General features: G+C 36.7%; 1 protein-coding gene across 1 annotated transcript in view; it reads left to right on the top strand.

Moving 5' to 3' along the window:
• Positions 1-26,807, top strand: part of LOC306870169 (teneurin-1-like) — a gene marked incomplete at its 5' end in the record, with an annotated part of 124,477 nt that overhangs the window by 58,410 nt on the left and 39,260 nt on the right. Inside the window, 15 exons of the mRNA XM_079417277.1 lie at positions 553-761; positions 4,059-4,269; positions 4,442-4,543; positions 6,630-6,824; positions 8,972-9,172; positions 13,597-13,782; positions 15,904-15,930; positions 16,064-16,210; positions 17,652-17,868; positions 19,950-20,069; positions 20,942-21,203; positions 22,161-22,428; positions 24,456-24,599; positions 25,580-25,829; positions 26,326-26,346. Coding sequence (XP_079273403.1) covers positions 553-761; positions 4,059-4,269; positions 4,442-4,543; positions 6,630-6,824; positions 8,972-9,172; positions 13,597-13,782; positions 15,904-15,930; positions 16,064-16,210; positions 17,652-17,868; positions 19,950-20,069; positions 20,942-21,203; positions 22,161-22,428; positions 24,456-24,599; positions 25,580-25,829; positions 26,326-26,346 — 2,560 coding nt within the window. The remainder of the gene's footprint in view (positions 1-552; positions 762-4,058; positions 4,270-4,441; positions 4,544-6,629; positions 6,825-8,971; positions 9,173-13,596; positions 13,783-15,903; positions 15,931-16,063; positions 16,211-17,651; positions 17,869-19,949; positions 20,070-20,941; positions 21,204-22,160; positions 22,429-24,455; positions 24,600-25,579; positions 25,830-26,325; positions 26,347-26,807) is intronic.

Genomic DNA, 26,807 nt, shown 5'->3' with positions numbered 1-26,807 from the left:
AACCACCACCAGTACGACTGAACTGTACGACTTTTTGGCTTCTGTGCAATGCAAATGGCACATTGATAAAGAATGTCCTGGCCACTATATTTCACATACTGAAAGTGAATGAGGACTAGGGCAGTCAAGATAAAAAATAAAAAAAAAACACCATAAAGTCACCTGTACACTATTTCAGTCTATTTCTAACACACAAAGCTGTCATATGAAATGTAAGACTGTGAATATTGTAAATGAGTCATATAGACTCCTTTGAGACTTTTACAGTATGGTGCTTTTGTGCTATTTTTGAAGCCTTAAGGCCTGTTCATTGTAAAGGCATACAAAAGAGCAACCAGAATATCTTTGAAAATCACTCCTTCTGTGTTCCGTGGAAGAAAGATAGTCAAGTTTGGAATGACATGAATACATGGCATAAACTGATAAAGCTTATGTTACAGATCCACATGGAAAACACTTGGTCTAATCGCCCCCTTTTTTTGTTTGTCCCTCTGGATAAATCAAGAAAATTGGATGTATTTTTTTTCTTTCTTTTTTCCTTTTGCTTGACAGATAAAGAGGTGATTCAGCGAGGCAGGGTGATAGAGAGGGGAGAGGTGGCTGTCGGGACACAGCTGGTCCAGGTGATTCCTCCTGGACTCTTCTGGAGGTTTCACATTACGGTTCACCACCCTGAATATGTGAAGTTCAACATCTCACTCACGCGGGATGCTCTGCTGGGCATCTACGGCAGGAGGAATGTACCACCTACTCACACGCAGGTAAACACATGCAAACACAAATACAGAAAATATAACACAAGTCCTTTCCTCAGGAGTGTTGCACATTGTTTCATGTGCTATATATTTATAAAATGTCTGTCAATGTATTAAAAATGAATGTAATGAATTACAATCCCATATTGATATTTGCAAAGAAAAGCGCCTAAATGAAGATCATTTAAAGAGTTCCTTGCCATTGTCACCTTTGGCTTACTCATTTGGGGTTTAAAAGGCAATTCATTTTAAGTAAAATTATGGATTTAACTGCACTGACACTCTCTGGATGAGAAAAAAAACTGATACAAACTTTGCAACAATTGACACCGTAATTCAAATGAAATGAGCTGAATAATGACACTGCTGTCTTCTCTAAAGCTTCTTATAGCTGAATTGAATTCATTTTGTAATTGATGAACTTTGCAACATTGACAGTTATTGAACTAAATTGAAACAACAGTGAACTAAAGCTGAATAATGACACTGTTTTGTCTTCTCTAGAGCTGCTTTACATCTGAAATTGAATTTGTTTCATAATTGATTAATTTTACAACATTAACAGTGTTATTTTCGTGTTTATTAATGTGAAGCTGCTTTGAAATGATTTGTGGCTTGACTTGACATTGCTGTGGCAAACAAGTAAAGCACTGAGTAAAAAATGATAGTTTTCAAAATATTCCTTATTTTATTTACAGTTTATTAAACATTAATCACCTGCATCTCAGACCATGAGCGTGTGAAGTTTAAAAGTAGTTCAACTTTGAAAACCGTATCTCGAGACCCCTGTGTTTGTATTGTTTTGTTCTACAGTGTGAAAAATGTGCACAAAAACAGAAATTCTTATATAAATTAATAATAAGTTATAAATAATTCTGTGTTTGTGTAAGACGGCATGTGAGCGAGTGTGTTTGAAAGAGAGTGTGTTATCAGACTTGTGCATCCATGCCCAGGTTTCGTCACGATCGCTCGTGTTGGTAAACGTTTTCTAAGTACATATTGTTATGACTGGCAGATAACAAGGAGGATCAGGAGCGTATCTAACGAGGTACTTCAGACGACCCCAACATGCTAATTACATCTCATTATTCAGGATATCATCCGAGATTAACTGTTCACTTTGCTCAAGAAATTAGAGCCCGGTGTAATTCAATTTAAGGCTTCTAGTTTTCGCCTCATTTGCATACGCGCTCGCATATGTAGGCGGAGGCAAAGCAAGGAGACTGGTTAATTGTTCCTGCTTAATGAAAAGCCTTCTTTTGTGTGTGCATGTCAGAATAGAGATGTTTACACTGCCACAGCTTCCGCGGGTCTACTTCGGTGCGCGCGAGTGAGAGTTTTCGTGTGTGTGTGTGTTCACTGAGGCCTGACAGATCGCTACTACACTGAGACTGTCAACTCCATTGCGGCTCCCACGATCGTTCCTCAGTTTCTCTGGCTGTCATTAAAAGCAGTGGGGCTCTGGTGCAACTGCTGCCCTGTTGGCTCCTGCCTGTCAGCGTGAGAGTCATTACAGTCGATAGGGCTTCAGTGCCTCCACTGCTTCCAGAGTGACTCCAGAGGAGGAGAGGGACTCATTATAGCCAGAGGGTTCTGTAGTGCCTCGGAGAACGCCGCGCATTGATGTTTCTGATGTTTGTAACAGCTCTGTCTAAACACTGGCAATCCCCCCAAATACAGACAGACAGACACACACTCCACGTATCTTTTCCAGTTTCCTTGGAGATAGATTCATCCCACTTACGGGATGGAAGTGACACAGTGGTGCGAGGTGATGAGACAGACGCTGAACACAGATATACTGATCGCAGGCTGAGTCAAACGAGCACAGATGGTGAGCTGTAAACGCCTGGATGTGAACGTCTCGCATTTGCAGAGACTCTTGACTTGATCTGGACTCTGTGTGTGTGAATGTCAGTGTGTCTGGCCGTGTTTGCTCTAACTGCAGGCCTGTGTGTGGATATTGTAGCATGGGAAGGAAATGGTTCTTATTTTGTGCCCACCAGTAACGCATGTCAGTCACGATGGGGAGCAGATGAGGTTGCGGAAGATACTCATGCTTAATGCCATTAACAGCGGAAGATTTATAAAGCTTTGCCATCATTAGTGAGCTATGTCATATTGAAACTGTCACATATTGTGCTTAGAACCCTTCAGCCCAATCGAGTCTTATTTTTCATTGTTAGTTTATCTTTCTTAATTGCTTGTTTTATTACTTCTTTACTGGAATCCTTTTTTATTTCTTACCCTCCAAATTTATTTTTTGCTGTTATTTTATTAGCCTACGTTTTTTGCACTACAGATGTTTCATTATATGTCTTAACAGTACTTAAGTTGTCATTGTATAATTTATTCCTTTGTTTACATTTAATTAGGTTAGTTTCTACTTTCTTAGTTTACTCTGCACTGTTGCTGTATTTCATTTCATTTTGCACTACAGATACTTAATTTTATATTGTTTACATTCGTTTTACCTCATTTGACATTGTTAAATCTGTTACTTCTTTGTTGGTGCTTATTAATGGCTGCTTTCTTGGTTTACTGTATTTTTATTTTATTTTGCATTAATAATCATTTTGTTCATAGTATTTGTTTTTTATATGTTTTGCACTACTGATGTCTCATTTTATTTCTTAATAATCCTTGTTTATTTGGACTTGTTTTATTTAATTTTACATTATATAATTGATTGCTACTTGATTGTATTTGTTCACGCAGCTGTTTTACTTCATTTTACCTTGTACTGTGTATTACTTCTTGTTTACAATTATTAATTGAAACTTCCTTAGTTTTTTTTTTTGTTATTATTCGCTCACACTTTCTGTTTGTTTTTGTTTTTTTTTCCTCATTAAAATAACTAAAAGATATATGGGGTGCCATGCATTAACCCTGTGGAGACTTCCTGCAGGTGCAGATAATGAATGTGTTTGTATCATGCTTTTAAATGAATGTATCTAAAAATAGATTGCCAGACATCGAGGCATTCAGAGGGTTTGTCAGACACATTCCCTAGATGAATGCAATGTAGCGTGGTTGTTTCCAGTGTTGGGTGGATATACTTGATTTACTTTTGCCAGTTCTGTAGGATGCATGTTTTGGCAAGTATTGGACATATAAATAGGAGCTTGTTTTCCTCGGAGACTATGCCAAGGTTGGCAGCATCAACATCAGAGATATAGGGTAGAGCACCAAGTTACGGACAGTCAGTGCCAAGGGCATGAATTCAACTGTCGATCTGTGCTATGTTCTTTTTACCACACTTTAGATTAGATGCACAAATAACTGTATGTCCTTGTTCTCCAGTTTGACTTTGTGAAGTTACTGGATGGGAGACAGCTGATTAAGCAGGATTCCCGGAATGTCAAAATTCCGAACCCTCCTCCGCGAAGTCTGCTGGTGTCTGCTCTGCAGGAGACGGGCTTTGTGGAATACCTTGATGTGGGCACCTGGTACCTGGCTTTCTATAATGATGGTCGAAAGATGGAACAGGTGGTGGTGTACAGCACACCCATAGGTGAGAGGCCAACAATTATTAGTTTTTTCCTTTATTTGAATGCTTTTCTTTTTAATATTAGCAAACTTATTACATTACGATTATTTTTTTGGTTATAAAAATGCTTGCTAACAATACACAAAATAGATGTGTACTTCAGAATTATTTAATTGTGTTGTGTCTGTGTGTTCAGAAGCAATAGATGGTTGCTCCACTAACTGTAACGGTAACGGAGAGTGTGTTGCTGGACACTGTCACTGTTTTACTGGCTTCCTGGGGCCAGATTGTTCAAAAGGTACAACTGAAGGCAATTACACACATCATCATAATCACACAATGATACACAGTATTATCTCAATAATATACATAATCACATAGTAACACCTAATATAATTATAAACAATATGATCATAGTTTTGCACAAATACACAATGACATAATCAACATTTTATCTGTACAGTAAAGCCATCAAAAAACATTAGCAGCAATCAAACTATGAGCCTAAAGGCACATTCACACCAAGCTAGATAACTATAACAATGAATACAGTTTTTTTTAAAAAAAGCAAGAATCCACACCACAACTATAACGTTGATGGCACAGAGAAGCAATATCATTGGAATCACTTAGAGAATGATTGCTTATGAAGCTAATAAGCAGTGGTGGACGAAGTACACAAATCAAGTACTTGAGTAAAAGTACAGATACGTATTATAAAATATTACTCCAGTAAAAGTAAAAGTACTGCTTTTTCGATTTTACTCGAGTGAAAGTACAAAAGTACTCAATTTGTTATGTACTTAAGTAAAAAAGTACTGATAGATTTATTTTGCAATTTTATATAGACTACTTGATTTCATTTTATATTAACGCATATTTTTATAATCCTACTGCTCAAAATACCTGGGATTTTCCCAAAATAACCACTATATGGAGTCATGATATATATTTTGTTGTTGATATGGCCTATGTTGACGAGAGTGATGTAGTAATGTTCACTGTGAAGCTTACATTGTAATGAACCTGAGAGAAAACTGATCTATTAATCTAATTTTCACCAGTAAGAAAAAAATGTTTTAAAGCTTGTTGTTTTGCAGAATGTCACATATGACAAAAGAATAAGTTAGGAAGTAGCCTACATTTAAAGGAAAATATAATTATATTTTCATAATGATTTTCTTTTCTTCTCAAACCTTGTCTGTGGTGTAAAAACACCCCTGGCCAAATGCCCCCAGAGGGCATCACTTCCCACTTTGATAATTACTGTAGTTACCATGTTCTGTTCCCTCAGATGTAATCTATCTAAGTGGTTGAATAAAAATATTTGGACTTTATATCTAAACATTTCCTCAATTTAGCACCAGCAAGCTTGTTAGCTAGAGAGTTAGCATCAGCTAACAAGATTTACTTATTTTCAGTATGGTTATGAATAAACATTCATATCTGTCTACTCGGCTAGTTGATCTAAACAATATAAAAATGTATACTGTTGATAAACAATATAAAACATAGGGCTAGATGCGTAGCATTTTAATAAAACTGCTAACGTTACAGCAGCGGGGAATATGAACGTGCATCAGTTATTTTATTTAATCTGTGTTATTTTAATGTTTTGTTTTTTGACCTAACACATAGAGACACTGTCATTGATCTGTTTGCATTCAAGCATTTCAGTGGGCTTAAATAAATCACCCTGTATGGATGATTTTCAGTTACAATAATTAATCCTAAAATTCGTCATTAGTAACTTACTTTTCGCTCACAAGATCTCCCGGTTCTTTCTTGTGAGTTCAGTTCACTGGAGACTCGCTCTAAACGAATAATTTGAATCAGTGAATTGTGGACTCGAGAACAGCTGCAATCGGATCATTCCAATTCGTGAATGAATCGTTTGTTGTGATTTGCGAACCGATTTCACAGGTTCATTGAAAAGAATCAGTTTATTCAGGAATCAGACACCGCTTCCGCGTCTTGGAGCATGTGATAGATTATAAGGAGTAACGATGTGTTTTATGAAATGTAGTGAAGTAAAAAGTACGATCTTATGCTTTGGAATGTAGTGAAGTAAAAGTTACTCAAAATAAAACTACTCCAGTAAAGTACAGATACTTGAAAAATGTACTTAAGTACAGTAACGAAGTAAAGCTACTTCGTTACTGACCACCACTGCTAATAAGTGACAAAAACATTGATAGCCAATCAGAATCCATCATATAAAGAAGCAGACAACATAACTCTTTGAATAAAGAGAACATTAATGTGCATTGGTGTTGACGCTAACATGGTTATCTTTATAGTTATCGTTCTTTATTTTCACACAGTATTACTTCTTAGAGCACACAATGTAACTGATTATTCATGAATTTGTCTCTATATTTCAGACTCTTGCCCAGTGCTGTGTAGTGGGAATGGCGATTACGAGAAAGGTGTGTGTGTGTGTCACGCTGGATGGAAGGGGGCGGAGTGTGAGGTGGAGGAAGGCCAGTGTATCGATCCCACCTGTTCCAACAATGGAGAATGTGTCAACGGAATCTGTGTGTGTGCTCCTGCTTTCAAGGGCAATAACTGTGAGCAAGGTACAGTTCTCTCTCGCCCACCCACCCACACACACACTTTCATTAAAACAATTTCAGCTTTTGATGGACTAGATTAATTTTTACATAGAAACATTGAGTTTGAAGCACAAATAACCCTCATCTGCAACATGACCATCTTGCTGCGTGCGAGCGCATGTGTGCGAGCAGAGCTACTAGTCTATCTCCACGGCTTGTTTATGATGAATGTCCTGTAATTGGATTTTAAACACACTTTCTCTCCTAACCATTAAGCTGAAAATTCATTACCGCCATTTCAGTGATAGAGAGAGAGACAGAGAGAGTTAGAGAGAGACTCAATTTAATCTCATGTAGATCCATCCACCAAATTAGCTTTTCCATCAGACACCTTCCCCATCTACACACACACACACACACACTCACTGAAGTGAACATATTGTTGCTGTTGTAATTGGAATTTACATGTATTTGTATCTTGTTCTTTTTTTGTTATGCACTCTCTCTGACTGTGCTGTTTTCATGTTTCACCTTCTCTGCCGCTGTCTTAAGCACTATCCAGACAGAATTCATTTTCTAAACAGCGTTTGAGGTATGATTATTAACAGAGGATGCCCATGCTTTCATGTACTGATGGACCGAATAGAGATGATTTAATCTAAATATAATATATATTAGTAAGGAAAACATTTAAGTTAATACCTGATTCTTTTACTACATTTACATTTATTCATTTAGCAGATGAAACGTTTCACAAGCAACTATTGCTATGAGGGATGTATAATAAATAGGTATCGCAATACAGAGCCCCGTAAATGCGGGAAAAAAATTATATATCGTGGCCACAATCTAATAATTTGTTACCTCATTGTATTTTAATCATGGTCATGATTTACTAGTTAATTTCCTTGATTTAGTAAATCAAAACGAGAGAATTAATTAGTACAATGTGGCCAGAATTTACTACAGGGAACAAATTAGTAAATTGTGTAAATGTATTCATAGTAAATTGTATTCTTGTGATTGCACAGCTGAATTTTCAGTAGCCATTACTTCGGTCTTCAGTGTCACATGGTCCTTCAGCAATCATATTAATATGCTGATCTGGTGCTCAAAAACATTAATTATTATCATTATTATTATTGTTGTATTATTATTATGTATTATTGTTTTTGCTGCTTAATATTCTTGTGGAAATCATAATATATTACCTTTCAAACGTGTGTGGTAAGACTTAAAAAAAACTAAAAAAACAAATAGTTTTATTCAACAGCGATGCATTAAATTTATCAAAAGAGACAGTAAAGACATTTATAATGTTACAAAATATTTGTTTTTAGTAACAAATTGTATTACTGTTTCTACAAAAGTATTCAGCAGCAAAAACTGTTTAAGCATTGATAACAATAAGACTCATTAATAATTGGGCACCAAAAATAAATAACAAGAATAAATTACATGCGTATTTTATACATGTAAAATATATTTTTTCATTTTATATAGGGTATATATGTCAACTGATATTGGATATTTAATTGTGCCTCTTCTGTGTATCTTGGTCGTCATTTTGCACTGAGTTACAAAACAGTAATAATTTAATAACAGTGCTAAACGTAATCTTCACCAAAATATAAAATTAAATTAAACTATTTTTGTACACACACTGTAGTAGTATTTAAATTGTTTTATTCAATAATCATCAGATTTTTTTTCTCGCTTGCCAGTACAACCATTATATTAAACTCAAGTGTTATTCTAGCCAGAGCGAATGCAAAATGATCCGAATCCATAATGCAGATGCACTAGACAGCACAAGAAATTCAGATGTAATTACGGTGTTTGACGTAGGTCAAAATATATTAGAAGATGCGTTGTGAAAACAATAATATACTGCAATCACACGCTTTCCGATCCAGAGAGGATTAGATGTCTCAGAGGTAATTTGCACCGCAATTTCTACCCGAGTTAGTTTGAAGAAAAACTCAATTCGAATGGGATTAAAATCATGAAGTATATCGGTAAAGCCCCAATTTTCCTAACTTCCTAGTTCTGTCTGCATATGGCTTTATACTGTATGCACATACAGTCTACATGCACCTGTAATTAAACACTCATGGACAAATCTGTTATTTCTGTGTGTGATGGTTGTGTGTGCGTGTGTGTGTTTACAGTGGATTGCGTGGATCCCTTGTGTTCAGGTCGCGGTGTGTGTGTGCGCGGTGAGTGTGTGTGTTCGGCAGGCTGGGGTGGTGAGAGCTGTGAGACGGCACTTCCTGCCTGTAAAGAACAATGTTCAGGTCATGGAACGTACCAAGCCCAGACAGGGGGGTGTGTGTGTGAACAGGGATGGAACGGTGACGACTGCTCCGTGGGTGAGTATCAGTCAAAACACACAGACATATAAATGCGTTTTCCTTTCATCTTATCATTTGTAATTATAGTCTTGAAAATGCTTCTTCGTCATTTGGTCATGCGTCTCTCACTCAGAAGTTTCTGATTTTGGTTTGATTCTGTTACCATTGACCCCAAAACTCCAAATCCGGTTCTGTTCCTGTCTGACAGAGTAAAGCAGGGCCCTGTGTGCAGGAGTATTGATCGGCTCTTAATTGTAATGTGATATACATTGCATTAAAGCTTTCTTTAATAGAGAGAAAACGGATTCGTTCTTATTGTGATTTATTGTGCGTCTCATAAATGAAACCTGCTGGACTGTGGAATATCCTGTTTTGCAGATGGTGGGAGAGGATTGCGGTTAAATTCATGATATATACAAGGCACTTTACTCAAATACAGTACACTTCGGTATCCTATGTCAATTTTAAAAGCTATAGAGGCCCAAATCCCATATTTTTTACTACATCTAAAAATTCTCACTTAACTTTCTCAGTATTGCCGTGCTGACTGCATTAGTCAAGCTCGACAATTTAACACTGTTACTCGAGTTATTGTAAGAAAAATGTATCAAAATATTTTCATTTAATTTATGGGACATACAAGTTTAATAATAACCACAAGGAAATGTTTTGCCCTAGAATAGCTAGCCCCAACTGAGTGATAATATAATTTCAGGTAAATCAGCAACCTTGGATGTTTATTTAAAGTTGGATGTTTATTTAATGTTTAGTGCTATAAAATTTAACAAACTGTATTAAACATGGCCCAAATTTTTTTTACAAAGTTGCAAACATTGTAGACCTCATATAAAATGAATAGAAAATAAAACAACGTTTGTAATATTTAGTCTGTCGTCTCTTGAGGTTGACGATCAATGTATTCTGAAGGTTAAACAGCTCCTTTCACTGTGCAATTTGTTGAAAATGGAACTTCCTGTTGTGAGAGATTCAGGCGCTATTTTGTACCCTATCCATGGAACGTCCCACCAGTTTAATCATTTCCTGGTTAACAATGATGATATTTAAATAAGAACACTTTTTTTATTGCAAAGAGATTGCTCTTCTGAAAGATCGGCAGGATTTTGTAACTCATTGCCTTTTGGCCACTGGCTAGAATATGAAAGCATTTATTAAATATTAGATTATCAAAATGCAATATTTATCAAAATGCATGAATATTACAGCTTGAAACTGGCCGTTTCCACAGCAGAGCAGTTAAATTGATAATGTGTGTATTAATAAACATTCTGGTTTAATGCCCTTCCTGTCATTTCCAGACATTTAAATCTCGCTTGTGATTGAGAGGAAGAGCTCTCGTCCGATGTGCTTTATGGAATAGCAAGGATAATTTGTTTTGAACGGTACGAGACGTGGAGGGCAATAGGAGTGAGAAAGACAGAGGAGAGGCTGTCCAAACTCAACGCTCAGCACTGCAGTTACAGAGAAGAAATGTGGCAGCTGATTTTAAGTGACTTTTAAGATATGAAAAACTGTCATCTCAGTTTGACCTGTCACGAATCTTATAAGTACGCGTGAAGACAAAGCCATTCTGTCTGAGGGCCAGAGAGCAGAGATATCTTACTCGTTCAAGGAAATTGTTTTTGTCATGAAACCGTGCTAAACTCTGTCTTGAATTCAGAAGCACAGTAACATTCGGACAGTTTAGGCTGGTGTGAAAAAGCAGGCTGTAGATGGAGAGGAGAGGATGTGTGTGAATTTCTGCTCTCTTTACGCTCGCTTTCACAATCAAAGATGCACTCAGTCAAAAGTCTTCTAGAAAAAGGCACTTACAGTATATATGGCAAACAATAAAAAGTTGTATATATAGTATACTCGATATATAGTACTTTAAGCCAGTTTGCTCAGATTGTTTGCAATGTCCCAGACAGTCCAAACAGAATGAGTGAAAAACTCCAAATAAAAACACTCCCTACTGGAGCGATGAAACAAACCGTGACGACCGGCAGCATCCATGCCACAGATCGAGGTAAAAATGCTGGGACGTCAAGTGCAGAGTGTGAACACATCACTACACCACTAAATTCCTCCGTTCAAGATATAACCACAGCAGGAAGTGAGCTCTCGGCAGTCATGGTGCAGTGCAGCAGCCAGCTGTGAACCAGCATGATCCACCAACAACACACAGAAAATCACTGGATTGATTTCAAGAATGTCCATATACTATATGTTTAGTATGAAATGGAGGAAAACAGAAGATAAGATTTGATGCGAAGCAGCAAGAGTTAGTGAACATGCAGTACTTCATGCATTCAGTAGGTGTCAGTATAAAATCCAAGACGTAAAAGAAGCAGCAGCGTAAACAAAAACTTACAAAGATTTTGTGTCGATTGCAAGTGTGCCGCACAAGTCTTGAAAAGTGAAGCCAAAGCGTCTCGATCGCCCCCAGGTGACTGGATGCACTATAGGTCATAAACCCCGCCATCTCCATGTAATCTAATGGGACGTGAGACAAATTAAATAATCAAATTACACTTCAGATCATTTTTTTCCAAAGACGTTTTCTGTCATTTTAGGTAATTCTTAGCATGCTGATGTACGTTCAAGTGTTAATTTTTCTAATAAGTTTGCTTTAAATTAGTTATTTGTTGCTGTAAAAATAGGGTGTGGTGTCATGATTGTGAGCTTGTGATTGGGTATGCGGCAGTTTGGGTGGGACTTTGATTCCACGGCTCCACCTCACGAGCACTACTGCGCAGACTCGGAAGGAAGGAAGTGGAGATGCATCATCAATCTTATTTACAGTCTACGCTCTATTGTAATGAATGGTAACAAATGTATTTTTCTCTGTTACTTTCTGTCTTTTATTTCAAGTTCAAGTTTATTTGTGTAGTGCTTTTTACGATACAAATCATTGCAAAGCAGCTCTACAGGAAATTAAGTTTTCACAATATATTTATATATTGCAGAAACTTAATATATTTACAGGGCTCTCGAGTTATAGCTAAAGTTTGGAGTGAGATTAGGGCAGGGGCCACATAAAGGGGAGGAGTCACTCAAAGGGGAGGAGCAACTCAAATATTTGCAGCACCCAAGTTTTTGATAGCAGTTCAATTTTACCTATTGTTCATAATTGACCAGCACAAATAGAAATGATAACATCTGGTAAATCTGATGAAAGACTAATTCATTCTAATAAAATAAAAATATTTATATATTTAAAAATACAAATGTATCAAAAATAAAAATAAATTTTGCCCCAAACAATCCAACTGAACAGCAGTACTCAATGTATATACTGTACACATATACAGTAGGATTACAGTTATTTACCTTGAGCATGTATGTTAAGCTGTCTGTGTGTGTGTGTGAGAGAGAGAAAGAGAGAGTACGCATTTCAGCTTATGTTTCTTTTTTTCTGTTGTAAATGTTTGTTGCACATTTTGATGCATGATGACTTCCACATAAAGCACTGTCATGATAGATAATAGCGTTCCATCCAGAGTCAAACTGTACCTAGTTTTGGTTTTGTTCAAACCCACCATGGAAAACACTGCATCTGAATTTGAGTGGGGAAGCCGCAGTGCTTTATATGGGAGCCCCCTACCCCTGTCATCAAGGCATCAAAATGTACAACAAACACAACAGAAGAAAAAAAATAAGAAGCTGAAATATGTACTCTCTCTCTCTCACACACACACACACACACACACACACACACACAGACAGCTTGATATACATGCTCAGGATAAGTTCTGTAATCCTACTGTATGTGTACAGCATGTACATTGAGCACTGCTGTTCAGTTGGCATGTTTGGGGACAAATTTCTTTGTATTTTTGATACTTTTTAAATATGTAAAACAACTTATTTTATTTGGATGAATTTGTCTGTTTTTTATCAGATTTATCAACTGTTATAACAAATCTAGCACTTTCCTTTCAGGAAGCCAAAGCTAAGTTAAGCTTCTGGTTGCAAAGCAGTTGGAGAGTTTTTAATACTTTAGCATGAATTTGGTTATATTCCCCAACATCAGCTCTCACTGTCTTTCCACAGGCAAGTGATCGATTGAAATCGAAAAAAAAAAAAAATGGGGTTACAGCATTCATCGGATCTTTCTCTTCCAACATACACTCCATGAGAGCGCGCATCCATGTTGCTTAGTAACAAACGCCCTAATTTCTGATTGGCTGGTAGGTGGCATTTAACTCTGTATAACTCAAGACAGCTATGAACTCGGCAGAGAACTTGCCTCTGTATTCCCTCATCTATTAATTGTATATAACGGGGCAAGTTATCCCTTCTCAGCATGAGAAATACAAGGTGTGGCGTGGGAGCGTGTGAACTGGTGGAAATCCGTGAGTCTTTCACTGAATGCGTGAGACTTGAGAGCCCTGTATTTAACTTATGGCAAAATTTGGTAATTCTGTATGTTGTTATTTCAGAGGTTTGCCCCGTTCCCTGCAGCGCCCATAGTGTGTGTGTTGCTGGGCGTTGCCAATGTGAGGAGGGGTGGGAGGGGACCACCTGTGACAAACAGGCGTGCCATCCAATCTGTGAAGAGCATGGAGAGTGCAGAGATGGACAGTGTGTCTGTCAGCCCGGTTGGGAGGGAGAGCACTGCACTATTGGTATGTCAGAATGACACTAATTGTATTATACTATTATATGACATTATTACACAATATTACATATACTATTATTCAATTCAAAAGTTTGAAGTTAGTATGATTTTTTTATTATTTTGAAAATAATTAATAATAAAGACATTTGTAATGCTTCAAAAGATTTAAATAAATGCTGTTCTTTTATGATAATAAGAAATGTCTCTTGAGCACCAAACTGAAAATTTGAATTTATGAATAATCATGTGACACTGAAGACTGGAGTAACAGCTGCTAAAAATTCAGCTTTGCCATTACAGGAATAAGTGTCATTTTAAAATGTATTAAAATATAACATTTGAAATTGTAATAGTAGTTTACAATATTACTGTTTAACTGCATTTTTAGGAAATAAATGCTGCAAACTTGGTGAGCATAAGTACGGAGCCCCTAAGAGCTCATGGTGGTGGAAAGATTTCGGGGTGGGTGAAAAAAAATCGGGGTGGGAGGAAAAAATATTTTTCAAATCTTTTGCGTTCTCTCGCAAAACTTTGCGTTCTCTCGCAAAGATGTTTGCGTTCCCTCGCAAAACTTGAGAACGCAAAAGATTTGAAAAATATTTTTTCCTCCCACCCCAAATTTTTTTCACCCACCCCGAAATCTTTCCACCACCATGAGCTCTTAGGGGCTCCGTACATAAGAAACTTTAAATTACCTGAGCTTTCATTGTCCAACACCAAACTATATATGTTTGTGTGTATGTGTATATATATATATATATGAAGAGTTCATTTGCAAAAACAGTTAACTCCGTTTTTAACAAGTCTTAGAAATCATGTTTTTTCCTTGTGCATTTCAATTAATCTCAATCAAACTGCAGTTGAGTTATTTTGACTGGGTTAAAAAATAACAAAAAAAACAGTTAACACAACAAAACACAATAAAAACATGATAACATAATAAAAACATTATTTTTTTAAATTTTCAAAAACAGAGTTATCTGTTTTTGCAAATAAATTCTTCATATATATATATATATATGTGCTGTCAATTGATTATTTTTTTTTTATTCATTCGTATTAACAGTAATAAAAACGAATTAATCACACATTTTTTTCTGAAATTAATCGTGATTAATCCCACCTAGCATTAAAGTTTTTAAATATACTTTTGTATTGCAATAATTTCACATTAAATCTTCAAATTAATGTACAAACTACATAAAGACAGCATATTTTTACTATTTGTTTAATGGCATATTTTATGTCTGAAGGCCAGTATCACTGATACCCATACTACAGATGTCTCTATGAAATAGTTTTTCCTCTAATATTTAACCATTGACTATAGCCATTCAGCATTACAGTATAATTGAAAGCTATCAATTTGAACATTTATTAGACTTTAAAAAATTAACTTCTGAGGTGGGATGGGGGGGGTGCCAGATTTATTTTTAGGTTTAAGGGGACGCGACCAAAAAAGTTTGAGAACCACTGGTTTAATGTGTAAAGTTGTGTTTTACAATACTTTTTTGGGTTGTTCTTTGTGTGAATAGACCTTAACACCTTTTTTTTAGTAACATCTTATTTCAATCTTGATATGTACTTGACTTTTCGCTAATCATTTGACAGTGGGGTGTCACATTTGATTAATACGTTAGCATAAAAACAATCTTCGTTCTTACTGGCTGTCTTTTGAAATCCTGCTCTAGACACTTTGCAAATATCATGTCTTGATGATTATTTGCCTTTTCAACCATATTTCAGCAGTAATTTGACAAGCTTTGTGCATTTTTTATGAAACATGTAAATCAACTGACGCTGAACCAACATGGAGCCGTGTTTTTGCCTTGCAGATGATGTATAAACTAAACAGTCTCTCTCATTGTGCCGTCTCCCTCTCTTCCTTTTTTTCCATCTTTTTTCCTCCTCCGAGTCAAAGCGCGTTCCTTTAATTGTGGCGCTCATGATGAGAACAGTCTGTGAAACTCAAGGGACAAATATACGCTTAAGGCAGCGAACGACAGGGACACTTCAAATAAAACAGCAATGCACAAACACGTACACACAGAGCTTCTCTGAAGTATGTCTCCAATGTAATTTCTCCTCTTTGTTCTCTCTGTCTTTCATTTTGTAACTCTTTCAGCAGCACATTACCTGGATCTGTTTGATAAAGGTAAGTGTATGTGTGATAGAGTGAATGAAGGAACGAATAGATGACTTTGTGATGTCTTTTGTATGAACAATTTTACTCAAGGTCTGAAGAAAGAATGCTGTGATTATAGATGTGCTGTCTCTCTCTCCCTTAGATGCGTGTCCAGGGTTGTGTAACGGTAATGGCCGCTGTACGCTGGAACAGAGCGGTTGGCATTGTGTGTGCCAGTCAGGATGGAGCGGGCCAGGCTGTAATGTCGTCATGGAAACCGAGTGCAATGACAGTAAAGATAATGACAGCGGTAAAGAACCTTATAGAAGATGAGCTGTGTGGATGACAGATATAGCACGGATGAAATTAGCTTTAGGTTAACAGGCACATACTCACAAAGGTATTGTTCTAAGCATGACTAGCTACACTACTGTTCAAAAGTGTAATGTCAGTTAGATTTTTTTAAAGAAATGAATAATTTTATTCAGCAGTAATGTATTCAGTATGGCAGTAAAGACATTTATAATGTTAAAAGAAAAAATCCATTTAAGATAAATGCTGTTTTGTTGAACTTTATTTTTATCAAAGAACCTTGAATCATGTATCATGTTTTCGACCAATATGTTAAGCATCAAATAATTTCAACATTGATAATAAGTAAAATTTCTTGAGCACCAAATCTGCATATTACAGTACAATGATTCATCTGACACGATCTGAGTAATGGAGTATTGGCTGCTATAAATTTTGCTTTGCCATCAATGGAATAAATTACATTTTAAAATATCAAAATAGAAAATAGCTTTTTTAAATTGGTATAATATTTCATAATTTTACTGTTTTACTGCATTTTTGATCATATAAATGCAGCCTTTGTGAGCATATGAGACTTCTTTCAAAAACGGTTAAAAACTGTAACCCTAAACATTTGAATGGTACTATATGTGCAAAAATGCACAACAAAACCTGTTGTATAATAAAACACTTTGGCTTATGTCTCAAATTGTGTGAGTGGGTTTAGTTAGCTATATTTTTAGTACAGAAATATAGTATAGTACTAGCTAAATCTGAGCAAACCTCCCTTTGGGGACACCCTCAATTAAAAAACAAAAAAAGAATAAATAATAATAATAATATATATATATATATATATATATATATTTTAAATGTAGCAGAACTGTAAAAGTGCAAAAAATATATACAATTAAGGTGAGTCTTTAGTTAACATTAACATTAGCTTTATATTAAAACAATAGAAGTCTAAAATATGCATGTCCTCTTTAAGGCGTCTGTTTAACCATATAAAGGGAAAGGGAAGTGGTGTGTGGCCAAGTATGGTGACCCATACTCGGAATTTGTGCTCTGCATTTAACCAATCCAAGTGTACACACAGTAGTGAACATACACCCGGAGCAGTGGGCAGCCAATGCTGCGGTGCCCGGGGAGCAGTTGGGGGTTCGGTGCCTTGCTCAAGGGTCTCACCTCAGTTGTGGTATTGAGGGTGGAGAGAGTGTTGGTTATTCCCCAACCTACGTGTGAGTGTGTATAAGTGTGTGTGTGTGTGTGTGTGAGAGAGAGAGGCTTCTAGGTTATTCTCTCTGAGACTTTCTCCTGTGGGAGGTTAAAAACACAGATCCCCTTTAATGGAGCTGACAAATGAGATCACGCGCACACAGACACATGCAGTGCAAGGGCAAGCTGCGTCAAGGCTACATGTCTCTGCATATAAAGTGTGTGTGTGTGTGTTTCAGATGGTCTCATGGACTGTGTCGACCCAGACTGTTGTAGTCAGCAGGTATGTGCGAGCGCCCCGCTGTGCCAAGGCTCGCCTGACCCACGTGACATCATCCAGCAGAGCCACGCCCCTTTTGAGACACGCCCTTCACGGCAGTTCTTCGACCGTGTGCGGTTCCTCATTGGACGGGACAGCACACACATACTGCCAGGAGACCTGTCATTTGACAGCAGGTGATAAACACACACCTGTAAATATTAGCGCAAACACACTGAGCCAATACACATGCACACATAATCTTATTACAGGGAAAACAGCACTTGATCACGATCTTTCCCAGATACTCAAAGATTTGTAACCGTATTTATATGCACGTCATTTTTCTATTCAAACCGTGACACTTTTTTTAGTATTTCTTTGTTGAATTGTTGTGCGATCGCACTGAAATTTTGGGTAAAAGTAAAGGCAGACTGTGTGACATCAACTGTCTTTTTTGTCAGACTGCAATAGACATCTTAGTTCAGACTTTGGTCACGATTGACAGCACTGACTGGCCGTTTAAGCCACCAGCCCACATCCGTTCTGACATCCTCATTCACATGCAAAATTAAAATGATACTGCACAAACCCAAGCATGATCTTGCATGACAATGTTGCCAATGTTTTGGCTGGAAAAGGGAGGGGAAATAAGGTCAGAGTGCCTGGAGTAATTTGGGAGAAAGAGGTCATGGACTGCTCATTCAAAGTAATTTTGTTAGCAGTAATAATGGTAATTTATGCAGGTAATTCTGATTTCTGAGATATTTATTTTGCATATCAAATTTGTATCCTCCTCACAGAAACAAAGACATGTACAGTGGTGACCAATATTGTTAGAACACCTGACAGTTCTAAAAATATTGACCTTTTTTGCCTTTTCATGAAATATGCAGATGGTTGCTCTGAGCACAACAAATATCAGATGAAGTGAGTCATACTGTTTTTATCCACTTTTAAATTTAATATTCGGTATTTCCATCTTTTGCAGAAATTACAGCAACATATTTCTATGGAATATTGTCAATATATTTCCTGAGAACTTCAACACTAATGTTGTCCCATGCCTTCTGCAACTCCTTTGAATATACAATAGATCTGTCCAGTTTATTTTCCAACTCGCCCCAAATTTGCTCGATGGGGTTGAGGTCCAGACTTTGAGAGGGCCAGTCCATCATTTTCAATGTTCCTGCAGATTCCTTCCATTGCAGGTAGTTCCGGCAATAGTTCGTTTTATAGGTATTGTAATGGCCAATTCAACAAAAACAACTGAAACCTCTTAAATCTGGCAAGTGTTCTAAACATTTTGGCCACCATTGTGTGTGTGTGTGTGTGTGTATATATATATATATATATATATATATATATATATATATATATATATATATATATATATATATATATATATACAGTGCCCTCCAAAAGTATTGGAACAGTAAGGCCAATTCCTTTATTTTGGCTGTAGACTGAAAACATTTGTGTTTGACATCAAAAGATGAATATGAGATGAGAGATTAACATTTCAGCTTTTATTTACAGGCATTTTCTGATACACAACTTAGAAGATAGCACCTTTTGTTTAAACCCACCCATTTTTCATGTTACCAAAAGTATTGGAACATGTGACTGACAGGTATGTTTTGTTGCCCTGGTGTGTCCTATTAATTGATTATTCAAACAATAAATAGCACTCAATGTCTGCGCTCAGTTTCAGATCCGTGCAGACTGCATTTATAGTTAGTTAGACGTGTAACCAACATGAAAACCAGAGAGGTGTCTATGGGTGAAAAACGAGCAATTGTGAAGCTGAGAGAAAATGAAAAATCAATCAAACCATTGCACAAACACTGGCAATACCAAGTACAACCATTTGGAATCTCCTGAGGAAGAAAGAAACCACTGGTGTACTAAGTAACACACCTCAAACGGGTAGATCAAGGAAAACTAAGTGTTAATATGGTGATGCTGAGTCCAAAAATGTCTATACACAGATGAATGTGTTCAAGCATTTCGTTAGGCTCTCATATGCTGATACAATAACAGCTAGCTGCTATGAGCAGTGACTCAAACCAAAAATAATCTCCCAAAATGATTTTTGCAGTCATCGTCTAATTTGAGGAAGCTTAAAATCGATTGAGGCATGTATTGTATTTTTCTCTGATTACTGAAAAGAGAGTACTCCTCTTCTCAGTTTCGATCTCTCCTGACGGATCCGCTGGTTTCTCTTGCAGTGACTCTCTCTCTCTCTCTCTCTCTCTCTCTCTCTTTCTTTTTGCAGTCGAGTGTGTGTAATTCGAGGTCAGGTTTTGGCCTCTGATGGAACTCCTCTCGTTGGTGTGAACGTCACGTTTCAGCATAACCCTGAATATGGATACACGCTCAGCCGACAGGACGGCAGGTAACACACACTCTTAAATACTTTGTAAAGAAAGAAATGTAATGGAACATGCACTAACACACTGACAAACACACACATACACACCATAGACATTGTATTAATCTCTCCTGTAGATTTCATTTATGTATGAAGTATATTGTGTATGTTCTACTTGTTGTATAGAACGCTGTATTCTGTATACTCTATTCTTTCTGTAAATTCAGTATGAGGCAAAAGTTTCATACTGCTAGTTGAATAGAAAAAAAATATATTATTTGACATGACCTTCTTAATGTTTGTCCACTTTTTCTTTACTAACAGCTGCACTCAGGCTGCATGAACTCCACAAATATGTGTAAAATGTAATGACTCATTTAATAACATTCTGTTATTTAAACAGTGATCTTAATATCTCTTATTAATTTTATGGCTTAATGTTTCTTTGTTTTTCTATATTTAAAAATCCCAAAAGGTTTATTTTCATATTCAAATTGAATTTTAAATCTCAGATATTTAAAGCAGACAAGCACATACACACACACACACATAAATATACCGTTCAACCACACACACATAAATACACTATTCAACCATTCAAACGTTTGTTCCAGTAAGACTGTCTTGAGAAATTAATACTTAATGCTTAAGGCTACATTAGATTGCTCAGAAGTGACAGTAAAGACATTCACTGTTAGAAAAGATCTCTATTTCAAATAAATGCTGTTCTATTTCCAGTCATTTTTTCAAGACTCCTGAAAAAATATGATCTCGGAAAAAATCCTAAATCCTATTTTTGATTACTTCTTTTAACATAATTGTCACATTTGAACAACCACAATCTTTTAAATATGAATTGTTTTTAAGTGTGTTCATATTTCTGTTTTTGCTACTAGCTTTGATCTTCTGGCAGTGGGTGGAATCTCCGTGACTCTGTTGTTCCAGCGCGCCCCATTTTTGTCCGAGATTCGGTCTGTCTGGCTTCCATGGAACCAGTTCATGGTCCTGGACCGTGTTTTTATGGAAAGAGCTGAGTCCAAACTACCTGTCTGTGACCTGAAAAACCTGATCAGTCCACATGCCATTGTTCTGTCTGCTCCTCTCCCGCGATTCGCTGCCGACTGTGAAGACAGAGGAACTGTCGTACCTGAATTACAGGTGTGAGACACATTCACTCTGAGAAAACACTGGATGCAATATCTTAGCCACATGTTATGAGACTATACCAGAATCAATGTTACTCAAGTCTCTTGTATACTTCAACTCTATTTATGTGACACTTGAAACTGCTCGCTTGCAGTGTTAGACGTGTAATACCTGATACACATTGTGAGCCGGTGCTAGTGAAAGAAAAATGTTCCTATTATAATCAACAAGGCATAAACACAGCGTAAAAATTAAATTTCGGCAGTGTTGACTTTTTTTTCAATTATAAAGTGAGCATTTTGAAGAGTCCAAATCTCAGTTGCGTGAAACTGTATAAACTTGACACCTTTGCTGATTATAATGTAATGAGAGCGTTCTAATATTGATGCGTTGCTCACTTTGAGTGTATAATTTACTCAACGTTTGAAGAAAACAGTCTCTCTGAAGTTGACTGATGAATAAAACAGCAAGCAATTCAAGAACACAGGTCTCAGCTAAATTTAGATGTGTAGCCCACAGTAACAATATAACACTGAGTTGCCCACACAAAACCACTATTTTTACTTTTAGTATTAATAATCGATTGCAATATCAAGGGAAATCAAGGGATTTTTTCATTTTCACTGCTTATGTAGAGCGTTTCAAATCAGTCCCTCATGAGAATTCTTTTCAGTTAAGATGCTGTCTTGGAGGGCAGCAGCCTATGAAGGCAATAGACAGAGAGACAGCTCACTCAGTTTTGGAACGAAGCTTGTGTGTGTGTGTCTGTAAGCTGTAAGAACTGCAACCTGTGTTTATGGGACATTTATTTGGCAGCATTACGGTCATTGGCTCGGGTTTTGTTCTGTATGGAAAGTGCATGCAGTAAACAGAAATACAATTAATTTCTCTCACTCTAACTGTGCCTCTGCCTAATTCATCCTTGTTCTTTGCATCTGCACGTCTGCTTCTGTCTCGTTCTGTCTGTAGGCGGTCCAAGAGGAGGTGGTTATCCCTGCTACTATTCTGAAGTTAAGCTACCTCTCTTCCAGAGCTCCAGGCTATCGCTCTCTCCTGAGGGTGGTTCTGACCCATTCCTCCCTCCCGCCGGGCTTGGACAAAGTCCATCTGTCTGTGGCCGTCCAGGGTCGGCAGCTTCTGAAATCATTTCCTGCAGCTCCAAACCTCATATATGTTTTCTCCTGGAATAAAACCGACATCTATGGCCAGCAGGTCACGGGGCTGGTGCAGGCGCACGGTGAGGGGCTCTGTGCGTGTGTGGGGAAGCAAACTTTTGTTTTTGTTTCGTTTAAGATAAGCCTTCATTCAGTGTTTACACTATGATTCAAAAGGTCAGTTTTTAACTGAATACTTTAATTCGCATTAATTCGATCCGTTTCGAAAGATTTGTGTTTCAAATAAATGCTGTTCTTTTGAACTTTCTATTCATCAAAGAATCCTGAAAAAAAAGCATCACATTTTACAAAAAATAAATTGCTGTTTTCAACAAAGCTTTCTTAAACACCAAATCAGTATTTTAGAATGATTTCTGAAGGATCATGTGACGCTGAAAACCGGAGTAATGATGCTGAAAATTAATCACAAGAATAAATAACATTTTAAAATATATTAAAACAGAAAAGTTATTTTTAAATTGTAATAGTATTTCACAGTCATACTGTTTTATTGTAATTTTGATCAAATAAATGCATCCTTAATGTGCATAAACACTCAAAAACAGTTAAACTCCTACCGACCCTAAATTTTTAAATGGTATTATACCCATTACACATATAGATAAAGTTGTGTGAAGATTAAGTAGAGCAACTGGATTGAAAGTACTTAATAAGATGCAAGAGGCGCAGCTGTTTAGTCTCTTTCATAAATGAACTGTTTGTGTTTAGGACTCCAAACAGGACTGACAACTGTGTTCTACCTCACAATACCCCTCTTTCTGTCATTTTTCGTACGTTGAGATTGACAGCTAGCTAATATTAATGATTGACAGCAAGAAAATAAGCTGCAAAGCTCACACTTATGTCCTGGGTATATCAATGATGTGACTGACAACTGTTTGTCGAGTGTGGTTCCATTCAAACAGCACGAGTCGATCGAACTCGCTCTTAAAATTTAGTTGTGACCCCTGGAAAATGTAAGGAACTAACTTGAATGCGGTTGTCACTGTCTTTTATGACTAAATTTTGTATGAACAGCCATATTTAGTGCTCCGAACAGGACTGACAACTGGATCCTTCTGTTGTATGATCTCAGCTCCTCTTTCTTGCTATCTCCCTCTCCATTATTTCGAGATCCATCACAATGACAGCAATCAGACACTGCAGAGAGTCTGAATCCATCATCTTTTTCTCATTGAAAAGCATTCTGTTTTACAGCACACTAGCGCACCTGAATAATAGCTTAAAATTAGTAATTACTGGCTATTATGGAGGAAATTAACTCCTGTTTTCAAGTAATAATTAGAAAGAATTAAGCAAAAACAGTTCATAGTCATAGTAATAAACAAATGTGTGAAATGTGTAAACAGCTGTTGTTGTTTTATTCACAATTATTTATCCACAAATTACAGGATGCTATAGTGTATCTATTGTGTAACGTTGTAACATTTTGACAGTTATATTATTAAATAGGTATAGAAATACAGGATCTCTGCCCTGCAAATTTAATTATTGGTTAATTATTGTTCATCCTATCCTACTAACTCTTGTTTATGTTGGCTACATCTCAAGCGTTGCTATTTTGAAGCACCTGCCTAATTAAGTTCACCGTAACACCATGGCAACACAACTGTAACTGAAGCAAATATAATTTACCCACATACACTTTAGCAACCTGCTGCTCACTTTAACTGAATTCAGCTCTTGAACATTTTCCTATGACGCAACACATTTATGTGGAGTAAGGTGTTTGTGGATGTTATTCCGTTAGGTAAATACATTTTTAAATGAGAAGTAGTATCAAGATTTTATATATTAGTTCACACAAGTCTAATTAATCTTGTAAAATGACAGTAATTATTGGTTATACTGGGTAATTTATGCATTAAAATTATGCAGGTTCACTTTAAAATGAAGAATCACCAATGAAATTGTGCGCGAGTTGGTAGATTTGTTTATTCTGATGATGGTGATGGTTTGTCTCTTTTAGATTTTGATGATGATGGTGATATTTAATGGGTTGGCACTTACACTGGTGTGTGTGTGTGTGTGTGTGTGTGTGTGTGTGTGTGTGTGTGTACGTGCGTGCGTGTGTGTGAATTAATGACAGTCTCTGTTGGATACGAGTATGAATCCTGTCTGGACGTTGTGCTCTGGGAGAAGAGAGTTGCTCAGCTGCAGGGCTTTGAGCTGACGCCATCAAACTTGGGCGGATGGACACTGAACCACCACCACGTGCTCAACCTGGAGAGTGGTGAGGGACTATAACACACACACACACACACACACACACTCAACACATGGGTGTTTTCTACAACTATGGGCACTTTTGGCCCTGTGTACTTTTAGAAATTAAAACACTTTTCAAAATCATTAGTTTATTTACTTTGCCTTCTAAAATTTCCATATTGCAGAATTCTGTCCTATTTATGTTTTTTGGCCCTAAAACAGTCATAAATTAATTTCCACCAAATCTCATATCAAAATTCATTTTGTGGTGGGAATTAAGAAAATTAAGTTTTAAACATTTTTGGAATAAAGTTAAGTTAAAGTTTACACAATTAATTAACATTTTCACAGTTTTGGCATAACAAAATTACAGCTTAATAAGAGATGATACATAAAATATTACCTTAATTTTTCACATCTTGTATTTCATCTCAAGCATGCTTTTCACCAACACAGCTTTTGATAAAATGATATCAGTGCAAGATTACTGGCTGCAGGGTAAATGACAACACTGTTGGATAGTAATCATTCGTGTAGCATGCCATTTTCAAATGTCTAACAAATGTCTATTTTACATTATCATAGATTTATGTAGTCTTTGAAGAATTGTTTTATGATGTATTTCTGTTTTACGATTGAGAGCCTAAAAGCTAAAAGAATATATTCATAAGATTCACCAAAATAGTAAAATGTTTCCAACACCGTTTTTAAAATGAAAAGTTGATCCCTTGGACCTTCATGTGTTATAGGAAAAATGAGCTTAAACTATGACCTTCAGACAGCAGTATAGCAGTGTTTATCAAAAAAGATGCCCTATGTAGAGCACGTTTAAATCTAACATCCGCCCAATCAATAAATCGTGTTGGCTCCTGAGAGCTCCCTAGATGGCAGTTTGTATCATTCCTTTCTTTAGTTTGTTTCTACAGGGCCTTATAGCACCATCACATTTCATCACTGATATATAAAGGCTTCAATCTAATATTCTGTTTCTTTTCTCTTCTGCAGGTATCCTTCATAAAGGTAATGGAGAGAATGTCTTTATTTCCCAGCAGCCTCTGGTCATCTCCACAGTGATGGGGACTGGGGTGGTCCGCGCAATCCCGTGTCCAAACTGCAACGGCCCGGCCGTGGAGCAGAAATTGTTTGCTCCCATCGCTCTGGCCTGCGGTTCGGATGGAAGTGTGTATGTAGGTGATTTCAACTACATCCGCAGGATTCTGCCCAATGGATTCGCCATCAGCATCCTGGAGCTCAGGTCTGCCATCTTCTATCAGCAAATTATCGGTCATTTCTGAGCAGTGTTGTTTTTTTTTATGAGTAACTTTTTTTTGTATAAGTAACTGTTGTATGTAATTTCTATAATTTTAAACTAATAGTTTTTATTTGGTTATTTAGGAATGTCAAGCTTTTGATAACTTATTACTTGTGATTTTATGTTTTTTTAATTTCTAAGAAGTTTAATTATTGTTTTATTTTATTTATTTAATTCTTGTTTATTATTAAAAAGGTAAAAAGGTTGAATCATATACCCTCCTGAAATATTGAAATAAATCAAATCAAATTGTGACATAATGACATCTAAATTAGACGGTTTTATAAAAAAATATATATATTTAATTATATCATGTAAATACATATTCGCTCTTTAAAGCTTATAAAACTTTTCATAATTGTGAAAATCCTCTGAGGAATATCTGTTTTTAATTTTTAATCTGTTTTTACTTACATTTTTTTCCATGTTGCGCATCCAGAAATCGTGATATTAGACACAGGTATGTTTCTTTTTCAGAACCGATATATATCACCATATAGTTTTTCAGTCATTTATACACTGCACCTGTGCTTGAATTCATTATTCTTTTATTTTAAATCAACCTTGGAGGAGCTATAGAGTGAAGTGAAGTGACATACGGCCAAGTATGATGACCCATACTCGGAATTCGTGCTCTGCATTTAACCCATCCAACGTGCACACATACAGTAGTGAACACACACACACCGTGAACACACACCCAGAGCAGTGGGCAGCCATTTATGCCCGGGGAGCAGTTGGGGGTTCAGTGCCTTGCTCAAGGGCACCTCAGTCGTGGTATTGAGGGTGGAGAGAGCGCTGTACATTCACTCCCCCCACCTACAATCCCTGGCGGCCCGAGACTCGAACCCGCAACCTTTGGATTACGAGTCTGACTCTCTAACCATAAGGCCACGACTTCCCGCTAGGTTAAGTGGAGGT

The sequence above is a fragment of the Barbus barbus genome, assembly GCF_936440315.1.
Source record: "Barbus barbus genome assembly, chromosome: 5".
Taxonomy (NCBI): Eukaryota; Metazoa; Chordata; class Actinopteri; order Cypriniformes; family Cyprinidae; genus Barbus; species Barbus barbus.
This window is presented reverse-complemented; position numbering and strand designations above follow the sequence as displayed.